General features: G+C 47.6%; 1 protein-coding gene across 1 annotated transcript in view; it reads right to left on the bottom strand.

The window, feature by feature from the left end:
* The window catches only part of FAT3 (FAT atypical cadherin 3), a 644263-nt gene that overhangs the window by 51526 nt on the left and 580438 nt on the right, over positions 1-12299 (bottom strand). Inside the window, exons 17-18 of the mRNA XM_010855186.1 lie at positions 10452-10649; positions 5851-6649 (exon numbers count right to left, since the gene is read on the bottom strand). Of these exons, the coding sequence (XP_010853488.1) occupies positions 5851-6649; positions 10452-10649 (997 nt within the window). The remainder of the gene's footprint in view (positions 1-5850; positions 6650-10451; positions 10650-12299) is intronic.

The following is a 12299-nucleotide window of genomic DNA, read 5'->3' as shown; positions in this document are numbered from 1 at the left end:
AGCCCAGCTCAGTACGTGTGAGCTGCGCCGCTGCTCCCTGCCTCCCCCTGTGCACTGGTTGCAGCAGGTACAGTAACAGTAACAGCCCAGCTCAGTAAGTGTGAGCTGCGCCGCTGCTCCCTGCCTCCCCCTGTGCACTGGTTGCAGCAGGTACAGTAACAGTAACAGCCCAGCTCAGTAAGTGTGAGCTGCGCCGCTGCTCCCTGCCTCCCCCTGTGCACTGGTTGCAGCAGGTACAGTAACAGTAACAGCCCAGCTCAGTACGTGTGAGCTGCGCTGCTGCTCCCTGCCTCCCTCTGTGCACTGGTTGCAGCAGGTACAGTAACAGTAACAGCCCAGCTCAGTAAGTGTGAGCTGTGCCGCTGGTCCCTGCCTCCCCCTCTGCACTGGTTGCGCAGGGCTTCTCACTTCCATCGCTCAGCTCTACAGCTCCCCAGCCTGGACTGACTCCTCCCCATGTCCTGTCTGATTCTAGGCATCCTTTCAGACCGAGGGCAGCGGCCTCAGCCTCAGGCCTTCTCCTACCACCCTGCACAGCCTTCCGACAGTGGGCTGCCCCTGGCTGAGGGCCCGGCGCTGACACCTCACCCCACAGCACTGAGCTCACCCGTGACAGATGCTCCATGCATTTGAATGGAGCTTCAGTTTCAAGTCGGGGTTCCATGTCTGAACCAAGACTGGACAAATCAGGCACCCACTTCCACCAACACTCATAAACACACCAATCTTAAATGCTAATGGTCTCGGGGCAAGTCCATTCTCTTGGACAAGTGTCTCTCCTTTTTGATATGTATCTAGATCAGATTTTTAAAAAATCAATGAAAATCTTCTCAAATGGACCATCACCACTGCCCCAATACTCTGTCCTCTGATTTCCTCATCGGAGCTCAAGGGCGTTTATCATTCCCCAGGTTTTCTTACCCAAGTGCCAACATCCCCTGAACACCCAAGGTTTACCAGGAGCCATCTCAGGACAGCAGAACCCTTAAACGTCTGCTCAGACATGATGCTCCATGGGGGCTGGAATGTAATAAACCTCTTCGGCACTAAATTTCAAGCCTGCTTTCACTGTGTCAAAGCAAACCAGCATTTTAGTTCAAGATGCTTAATGATGTTAATTCAACCCAAAAAAAGTCTCCATGAGAGAAAGATGATATGGAAGTTGGGAGGAGGGTAGACTACTGACGCCAAGTTTGTATGAATATTTCTACACAGCCCAGAAAGGATCGCTACCTCTGTTTATCTCCTAATTATTCCACCAAGTGGTTGGAAAGTCCATTTACTGTATCTGCCAACCTTCCAGGCTAAACAGCAGCCAACACTACGGTGTGTGTGTGGGGGAGTGGGCTAGGAGCATTTACTGACTTCAATTATCTCTCCTTTCCAGTATATGAGAAAATGCCTAAAATGCTTAATGCTTTCCTTAACAGTTTTTCACTGGATTTTCATTTGATACGGTACTTTTGGAAAAGTGAGAGAACTATTAGTATTATAATGAGGAGCTCACCCCCTGAACCCACAGAAAACTTTTTCTATTTTATCTTGCTGTGAGATTTATTAGAGTTTGTTCTCCTAACCACCAGAATTAGGGTCACCAGGCTACATGCATATTGACTCAGGGCTCCACTCAAAGCCTCCTGTTATATTTGAGTGCAGGGCTCAGTAGTGAGCTTTTCTAGTAAGTCACAGGCCTACTGGAGTCCAAGTCCCTCTGCCATCCTGCCATGGGTCTGTGAGACTGGTGATCAGTCTGTCAGGAACAATGGGGTTATCTGAATATTCTTATAGTGTACATAGCATCGGGGTTATAAGTCGTATACAAAATGGAAGAGCTCTTGTTCTTAGGACGCAATAAAACAAGGACCCAAGAATAAAATATGGAAGAGCTCTTATTCTTAAGATGCAAGGAATAAAACAAGGACCCAACATAAAACTACATTGAATCAGTATGCCATTCTCACCAGCTATATGCCCTGGGCAAGGCAGGGAGCTATTGCATTTATAAAATGGAAATAATCATATAAAGCTGCTGAACATGGGGACTGGACCAGGTGGTGTTTTGAGGTCCTTTTACCACTAAAATTCAGTATTTTATTTTACAGCTTAGTTACACGAGTGACTTAAAGGTGGCAAGAGGCTGAGAGGTGGGCCTGAGTCTGCAGAGTTACCGCTCAGGAAATGCTCCCTTCTAGACTGAGAAAGCCTCTTCCTGGGATGTCTGGGACTGAATCACAAAAACTTCCAGAATTCTGGGTCTCCTGTGAGTAGAAGGGTTTATGGGGACTCGAGAACAAGAGTCCTGGGCAAGGCTACCACCTTGAAACTCGCTGCATTTAAAACATCAGTGTCTCTTTAAGGAGCGCCTTAAGGCTGAGAGTGGTGGTGGTTTAGTAACTCAGTCATGTCTGACCCTTTGCGATCCCATGGACCATAGCCCACCAGGCTCCTCTGTCCATGGGTCTCAGGCAAGAATGCTGGAGGGGGTTGCCATTTCTTTCTCCAGGGGATCTTCCCGAGCCACGGATCAAACCTGAATCTCCTGCATTACAGGCGGATTCTTTTACTGCTGAGCCACCAGGGAGAGGTCCCCACTAATAGCAGACTAACAGTATTCTTAACCCTACAACCAGAAGGAACTGAATTCTGCCAACTCTGAAGTGAGCTTGGAAAAAGATTCTTCCCCTGAGCCTCTGGCTGGAGAGCCCCAGGTGTCTGACAGCTTGACTTCATCTTTGTGAAAGCTTGAGCAGAGGAACCAGATGACAAGCTGTATCCACCTGCACTTCTGACCTACAGAACTGTGAGATAATAAGATCTTGTTGCTTTAAATCAAAAAATAAAGTAAAATAAACCATTGGTGTCTCTGGGGACTTCCCTGGCGGTTCAGTGGTTAAGACTGTGTTTCAACTGCAGGGCTCACTGGTTTGATCCCTGGTTGGGGAACTAAGATCCCACATACCATGCATGGTGTGGCCAAAATAAAAAAATAAAATATAACATCAGTGTCTCATGAAAGATGCAGAGGAAGACCCCTCTCTCCAACAAAATCACCCCTCTAAATCCCTGCTGTAAAGAAAATCTGCCAAGCCTGCCCTCTGCCTGTCTCTGCTTGATGAACTCATACTCATCCTTCAAAACCCAGAACACAAGTGATCTCTGGTCTCATCTAAATGTCACCGAAAGCTTTCCTCTGGCTGTGACACGGACTCTGTGCCTTTTTCCTCCCCAGCATTTCTTATAATACTATTAAGGCAAATGGGGACTTGCAAAGCTGAGCTCGCAGCCGCCAGCTCCGGAGAGAAGGGACTGTGTCTTTTATTCACTTTGAATTTGCAGCACCTAAGACATTGCTGATGGACTTCCCTGGTGGCTCAGATGATAAACAAACTGCCTGCAATGCGGGAGACCTGGGTTTGATCCCTGGGTTGGGAAGATCCTCAGGAGGAGGGCATGGCTACCCAGTGTAATGCTCTTGCCTGGAGAATTCCATGGACAGAAGAGCCTGGCGAGCTACAGTCCAGGGGGTCACAAAGAGTCGGACAAGACTGAGTGACTAACACAAAACATTGCTGCCACCGCAGATTTTTACTGAATGAAACAAGCTTTCAGAGAGCAAGGATTAATTAGCTGGTTTAGCTTCTCCTGCAGGGTCCGCCCTGTCCTGTCTTGAACCTCTTTTGAACTGTGCTGTGAATCCCTGCAGGAAGGCTCTAGCAGACCTTTGGTGCATAAATCAATTTGCCTACAAAGGGAACCTAGGTGAGGTCTGGACAGCTGGCATTCATAAATTCTGCATGTTGGTGGCATCTGCCAGAAACACATTTCCCCTAGCATGCATGCATGCTTGGAATTACTTTGGAGCTAACTTACATACTCAACAGTCTGGACATCACTGCATCTCCACCTGATGGAAACACAAACAGAACTCACTGGGGACCACAGAGGGAGTAGCTTGCATGCTTCTAGGCTGCGTGGGGGTCATAGAAAGGTCTCCCGGAGGGAGCTGTGATTTCCGGGGCTTTTTTCTGATGAACTCATTCTCCAAAGGGCAACTCGAAACTCTCTGCAAAGGGAGAGGGTGAGGGCCATGTCTGTCCTCAATGATCTAAAGGGGTGTTTTATGAATGGCTTCTCTTCCGGCCACAGTCCATTTGGGTCAAGTTCATACTGGCTAGGAAAACGCCGGGTGTGATTTTCTTTGACAAGGGCAGTGAATTTATAGCACCACGTGTCAGAGAAAAAAAGAGGGAGCGAGCAATGCTTCTTGCTGACCACCATGGTCGACTCTGTGCAGCTATGGCCTCTGAGCAGGGAAGGTCAAAGTTCAGTGACTCTAGTTACATCGACAAACAGGAACCATTCCATCTCCGCCACTCTGCGGGCCGAACCCACCCCCAATTGTGCTCCCGAACATCTGGCCCTCAGGTTTCACTCAAGCAAACCCAGCTGCCCTTACGCACCCTGGTAGCTTCTGAATTTGTTTCCCTGCCTCTGGCCCGGCCCATCTAACCCATCCCCTTAGCAGTCAGCAAGCTCTCCGTGAAATACAGACTGATTCTGTGACTTCTCCACCTCAAACCAGCCGATGGCTCCCACTGCTTTGGGATGATTTCTAGGACTTCATCCTAATGGCTCTTGTGTGATCACTGCTCATAAGTCTCCTTTGTCATCACCAGAAAGCTCTTTCAACCCCCTTGGTGTAGGCTACTATCTTGCCCTTAAGCCTCATACAAACACATTCTCCACTGGAATGCTGTCCCTCTACTAGCTTTTTCACACATCTAATTACTACTTTTCCTTTTTTGAAAAAATGGAAATATACTTGATTTACAGTGATGTGTTAGCTTCAGGTATACAGCAAAGTGATTCAGTTTTATATACATAATATATATTCTTTTCCAGGTTCCTTTCCATCATAGGCTATTATAAGATATTGAATACAGTTCCCTGTGCTACACAGTAGATCTTTTGTTGTTTATCTGTTTTATATGCAGCAGTGTGTATCTGTTAATCCCAAACTCCTGATTTATCTCCCCTGCCTTTCCCCTTTTGTAACCATAAGTTTGTTTTCTATGTCTGTGAGTCTATTTCTGTTTTGTAAGTTCACTTCTATCATTTTTTTATATTCCACATATAAGTGATATCACATGACATATGATACAGCCACAGTGGAGAACAGTATGGAGATTCTGCAGAGAATCTAAAAACAGAATCTGAAGAATCTAAAAATCTAAAACTAAAAACAGCCACCATATGATCCAGTAATTCCACTTCTGAGCATGCATCTGGAAAAGGTGAAAACTCTAATTTGAAAAAAGTACATATACAATGTTCACAGCAGCACTATTTACAGTAGCTAAGACACAGAAGCAATCTATGATCAACAGATGAATGGACAAAGAAGATGTGGGGTGTGTGTGTGTGTAATGGAACATTACTCAGGCATAAAAAATGAAATAATGCCATCTGCAGATAACAGATAGACCTAGAAACTATCATACTAAGTGAAGTAAGTCAGACAGACAAAGACTAATTCCTGCTTATCTTTCATCTCAACCTAGAGAATAGTCCCTTCAGGAAAACTTCCCCCTTGACTGGGTCCCCTAAGGATGCTCATTGCAGGGACAATGCCCGCCCACTTGTATGTCAGGCTGCCCATAAGCTCCATGCTCCACCAAAGGGGGGCTGAGCCTGTCTTGATCACCCCGCAGCCCCGGCATCTCTCACGGTGAGAAGGCACATGGTGGGTGGTCCAGTGAGTGAATGAACTAAGGCGTGCATGCGGGGACGGTAACCCAAACCGCCTCACACAGCCCAGGCAGCGGAGGGGACGCTCCAAACCGCACTCACCATCGCAGGTGCAGCGCACGTTCCGGTAGAAACGTGGGCACACGAAGCTGATGCGGGCCGTGCTGTACGTCATGAGCGCATGCGAGTCCAGTGACAAGCCCTGCTCGCAATGCTGCTCCTGACAGTCCAGCCCAGAGCAGTTCTTCTCCAGGATGGCCGAGATGCGCATGGCGTTCTCCAGGTGTCTCCTCGCGTTGGACAGCTTCTGGATGAGGTAGGCCGGCTTGTAGAACTCGCTGCTGTGCGTCTCCACCGCGAACAGCATGTCCAGCTCGCTGGTGCCTGCCACGGGCTGGATGCTAATGATGTGCAGGCTGTCCTGCTTCTGGGTCAGGACTGCGTTGCGCAGGGTGCGCCGGAACCCATGCATGTGGAGACCCACAAAGTCCTCGGGGGACACGTTCTCGAAGCGAATGGTGACGGTGTTCTGCAGCATCTCCTGCACCAGCTGCTCCACGTGCACGACCACGTCAATGGGCACCTGGAAGCGGCCGTCGCTCACCGACACGTTCAGGACGTACTTGCCGCTGTCCAAGCCCCCCAGGGCGATGATCTTCCCATCGTGACTGTTCACCTTGAACAAGCTCTTCTGCTCCGATTTCAGTGCAAATGTGAGGACGTCGTACATATCCTGATCTGTGGCGTGGATCTTCCCAATGACCCCACCAGGAAAGTCATCCTCCATGGTGACGATGAAAATCTCCAGGGGGATGGCTGTGGGCTTGTGGATACTCTCCTCAATGACCCGCACTCGGACGTAGGAGTGAGACACTTGCTGAGGTTTGCCAGAATCTTTCGCCTAAAATCACCCAGCAGGGAGGGAAGATGAGGAAGTAAGGCAAAAGCCCATGATAACTTTTAAAAAAGCAACATAACCCAGATAGAAAGTGTCTGCTCCTTTAACCACATTGCTGCTCCCTCCATCCCTTGTCATTATTCTACAAAATCTGAGCATGTACATATAAGTAAGAGGAGTGACTTATCACTTTTGGTGCCCATAAGCGCACTCTGCTATGAGAATAAAATGTGTCAACATAATAAAGCCAGTGGGGGTGAACTGGAACGGAGGGATGCAGGGTGCTGTGAGATCCACAGTGCCCCAAAGAGGCTGGCTGTGTTTTAATTTAGGACAGAAGCCACAGCGGAACCTCAAAAAGTGACATTCCCACTTAGAAGAGAAATCTTGGTTGTCTTTGGCTTCTTTGCTTTGCATGGGACCAGACAGCACTTTTCTGTACATTTAAGAAACAACGTTATTTCAAGTGAGAAGGACACAATATGGAGGCTTAGAATAAAGGGTGGTACAATGAGAAAAGCCTGAAAAAAGCCATTTTGTCTTCCTTCTTTCTGTAAGGACTGACAGAACCAACACCCTGACAGATCGTAACTGAGGACCTGCTGCATACAACGTGAAGGTGGTCAATGCCGGAGGACTTCTGCAAAGGGCAGATTCGCAGCAGCTGGGGCCCCAGGGTGGGCATCTCAGGATGGGGGCGGCCAGGAGATACCTCAGGAGATATGTCCTTGTATGTGGAAGGCAGTGTGAAAGCAGGAGCTTGGTCATCTCATGGACCCGAGTTCAAATCTTTGCTCTTCCTCTAACTATGTGTCTGGCCTGGAATAAGTCACTTAACTTCTTCAAGCTTCAATTTTTGTATCTTATTTGAGTGAAATAGTCCTATCTACTTCACAGGATTCTTGTACTGTGGGGATTAAGACTCACGTGATTGCAACATACTTGGCACAGACCTGACCCACAGAAGTACCTGATGCATGAGAGTTAATGTGATTGTTGTTATCTTTATTATTTCCATAACCACATGCTTTTTAAAATGGACTATCCAACCAGTCCATTCTGAAGGAGATCAGCCCTGGGATTTCTTTGGAGGGAATGATGCTAAAGCTGAAACTCCAATACTTTGGCCACCTCATGCCAAGAGTTGACTCATTGGAAAAGACTCTGATGCTGGGAGGGATTGGGGGCAGGAGGAGAAGGGACGACAGAGGATGAGATGGCTGGATGGCATCACTGACTCACTCGATGGACGTGAGTCTGGGTGAACTCTGGGAGTTGCTGATGGACAGGGAGGCCTGGCATGCTGCGATTCATGGGGTCGCAAAGAGTTGGACATGACTGAGCGACTGAACTGAACTGAACTGATATGAACCAGAGATGCTAGAATGGAAAATTCACTTACAGGGAGACTGATTTAGTAAATAGGACTGAAATTGAACTCAAACCGTGTAGAGCCCTGAAGGACAATGATGAGTTCAGACCCCAGAGGTCAGAGGTTGCCCACTCAACGATCAGAGGCCAGAAAGGCAAGAAGCCACTGGGTGTAAGGTAACAGACCCATGGTCCTGTGGGCTAAGAAGAACTGGACAGTCATGTCTGCCTAAAAAGCCTAAAATTCAGTGTCTGAACAAGTCAGAATTCACAAGGTTTCTGGCAATAGGGAGCTCAGATGTTTTTAGTTTAGGGGTTAGCACCCATTTTCTGTAAAGGGCGAGACAAGAAATACTTTAAGTTTTGGGGTTATATGATCTGTATCAACTACTCAACTTCCAGCAAGAAGGCAGCTCAGAGCATATGTAAATGAACTGGAGAGGCTGAGTTCCCATAAAACTTTATTTATAAAAACAGGTGGAAGACAGGATGTGGTTCAGGGGTTATAGTCTGTTGACCTCTGGTTTAGTGGAATGAGATAATCAAAGTGGAATGATTAGCCTGGAAAGGGTACAGACATAGATCAGAAAGAATAAAGCTGAAGCCAGAGGAACATCCAGGAGGTTTTGCAATAGTCTCAGTATGGGACAATTTAGAATAAAGGGGGGAGATTGCAAAGGGTATATACCTGATGCACGCTGAGACATTCTGGAAACAGAATGTGGGCCTCGGTGGTAAATTTAATATAAGGGACAAGTAGCAGAAAGCTCTCCATGGTGTTTACAAAGTCTGAGATGTGAAATATGCTAACAGCCAGAGAAGGTAGGCAAAGAACTGTACTGGCTTCTGTGTGTACTCAAATCAGTCAGTCGTGTTTAACTCTGCGACCCCATGGACTATAGCTCTCTAGGCTCCTCTGTCCACGGGATTTTCCAGGCAAGAATATTGGAGTGGATTGTCATTTCCTCCTCCAGGGGATCTTCCCTATGCAGGGATCGAACACAAGTCTCTTGCATCTCCTGCATTGGCAGGCAGGTTATTTACCACTAGTGCCAGCTGGGAAGCCCCAGTAGCTTCTGTGAGAAGGTACTAAAACTCTCTCCTTGACCTTGAGGACCTCTAACTGTGATATAAAGTCATTTACATAATATTGTTGAAGGAGTGGGTGACAATTGAAGAGTTTATCAATGTGCTTCAAGCCAAAAGTCATTAATTTGAAAGGTTTCGTGGGGTAGGGTAAGCCATAACTTATCCAAAGAGATAAGGTACACAAAAGACTACTCTCATCATTGCCACTATTAATAATAGGTTGCTGTCTGTGCCAACTGTGCTTAAAAAACAGTCACTCAGTCTCACTGATGGGACCCACGTCTTGGGACTGGCAAAATTTGCAACCAGGGGGTTTTTTAGCACTCTCTCGTTTCCTGCTTCTGTTCATGCCCTTCCTGTAACTGCCACTTCCGCCTCTTGGTCTCCCTTCATTCGACATCACGACCTTGAGGAAGCTGAAATGTTGGGAGGCCACTGCCACCCGAGTCCCTGTTCCTGTTTCCCCTCTCTGGGGAAACTTACCAAGAAGTGTGGTGTGCTAAGTCTCTTTAGTCACGTCCAACTTTGTTATCCTATGGACTATAGCCCTCCAGGCTCCTCTGTCCATGGGATTCTCCAGGCAAGAACATTGGAGTGAGTTGCCATGCCTTCCTCCAGGGGATCTTCCCAACCCAGGGATCAACTTGTGTCTCTTATGTCTCCTGCATTGGCAGGTGGGTTCTTTACCACTAGTGCCATCTGGGAAGCTCAAGCAGAGGTCTCTTAAAAAGCAGAGGTCATGAAATATTAATATGAAAATATCAATATTAATATGAAAAATTAATAGCTTCATTACACCAGGACAAGGATTGGTCGTTTCCCAAGTGGGGTGATCCGGGAAATACTTCTCAGTACCAAGAAGTAATGGAGAAGGAAATGGCAACCCACTCCTGTATGCTTGCCTGGAAAATCCCATGGATAGAGGAGCCTGGCAGGCTATACAGTCCATAGGGTTGCAATGAGTGGGACATGACTTAGCAACTAAATGACAACCACCCCCAAGCAGTAAACCTTGACCAGTGAGTTGTCCTTGGGCTTCATATGGAGCCTGAGAAGTGTTCAGAATACAGATTTAAGCCAGAGACCATCGGCCCAGCACACCCTGCAGGAAAGTCCCTTTTCAACAATGATGCTTCCTTTCCTTCCTGTTCAATTTCACACACAGAGGCCTCTTTTACTGGTGTGAAATTGAATTTGAGATTAAAAGGGGAACACTCCTACACGGTAATGAATTATGTTGACTTGCTCAACAGAAAACAAAACAAAACAAAACAAAACAACCAAGGGGCAGAGCCCGTAGTAGAGGAGAAAGCTGGCCTGCAACAGGTAGAGGATGAGGCCATACCTGGACACACAGCACGTACTCTGGAGACTCCGTGTGCTGGAAGACCACGGCTGACCTCAGGATCCCGTCGGAGTCCAACACGAACGCCTCCTCTTCATTTCCCGACAAAATAGAGAAGGAGAAGGGAGGCCCATTGTGAAAGGAGTCTTTGTCTGTCACCATGAGCTGCAGAACGCTGGTGCCTACTGGCTTATTTTCCTGCATAAGAGAGTATATTAAAAGGGAAGATAAAATTACACCTCTTCGCACATTTAAAAAAAACCCATCATTACCGGCTGAGAGTGCTGGGCTAGAAAGCAGAGCTTTTAATGGAAGGGATTCCCTGTGATATTATCTCGTCTTCTGAAAAATGCTGGTGTCTGTAAGCATCATCCCATCATTGGCTGCCTCCCCAGACTGCCCCGTGAGACAATGAGCTGCAGGTGAGAACACAAGGACTTGGCCTTGAACTGCTTTGCAGGTTCCAAGGACGCTGCCTGGCTCCATCTGTCCTTGAAAGGCCGGAATTGCCCTGAGTTCACCCAGATGGCTCTGGAAATCCACGGTACTCATCAGCCTTCATGACGGCATCAGAAATCCACTAGAGGCAAGAAAACATCAATCTTTTGGGATGGAAAATCTTTCCTCACACTTGTCACAACACGATTATGCTGAGGTCCAACACAGTGACATGGTGTCACCATACTGGACTTTTAGGGAAACATACTGGCAACTTCCTGGTAGAAATACAAAGGCATGTGTTGGGTGGAAAATAGGGCTTTAAATCCCACCCATCAGAACACAGTTCCTCTGTTTCTTGAGGGAAGAAAAAGGGGATGGGATATTCCTCAATCAGAGAATGAAGAGAAAAGACATCTACAACTTCATCAGAAGTTTAGGAAGCCCAGATGTCCTTATGCCAATGTTATATTGCTGAAACTTTGCCTTATATCTCAGATGGAAACACAGAGACTCTTAGTCACTCCTTCTCAGGTCCAAGGTTGTCCTCTGAAAACACTAAATTAAATTCCTCAGTGGCTTGGGCGCCAGTTTCCTTGCTCTGCCCTGTCTGGACTTCAGCATTACCAGAGTGCAGGCCTGGAATCAGCTTCATTAGTTCAGGCCTTCTGATGAGATTGACTTTGGATTAACCAAGTCTGGGTCACAGAGATGGAGACAGTGACACCCTGCATGATAGGAGTCATGCACAGGGAGGGTGCACTCACGTTTTAGGTGCCGAATTTGTCTTATAAGAACCATGTGTTGGAAAAAGAAAATTATTTTTGGGTGAACAATGGGAGGAGCATTATTTTTTTTGCAAGAGAATGAGGCGAGGAAAACCTCAGAGACCTCTCATTTGCTTCTCCTCTCAAGTGGCCTTTGGGTCACTGGGAACCAGACACCGGCTCTCTCTGGGATCAGTCGTGGAAACGCCCAGCCATGCACAGATTTACCGGGGCACACTGACAGCAGCCTCAGCACCACACCAAATAGATTTATGGATTTGTTTGCTCTCTCTCTAAAAGCCATTTCCTCTGCAGAAGAGAGAGGGAGAGAGGATGTGTGCCCGAGGGGTCGCACGTGAGGAAGGAGGGTGAAATACAGTGCAGACGGCCACGTTGCAGACAGGAGCCATGGTCACCACTCAAGGGCTGAGTCTCTGTTCCTCCCTGGCTGACTTCCTGGAGTATGGGTGAGGACAGGCCATCAGGCTGATGGATCGTGTCATAAAAGCACAGGTTGCTGTGGCAGAGCCCATTTTCCATGGGGCTAGTGTGGAGCGGGGGAGGGGGAGACAGTGGCCCCGAGGGGACAGGGGTTGGGGGGGAGGCAAACCATAGAGGGGATAGGGGGCCGGGGCGAGGGGAG

Source organism: Bison bison, unplaced genomic scaffold (genome assembly GCF_000754665.1).
Source record: "Bison bison bison isolate TAMUID 2011002044 unplaced genomic scaffold, Bison_UMD1.0 scf7180017864356, whole genome shotgun sequence".
Lineage (NCBI taxonomy): Eukaryota > Metazoa > Chordata > Mammalia > Artiodactyla > Bovidae > Bison > Bison bison.
This window is presented reverse-complemented; position numbering and strand designations above follow the sequence as displayed.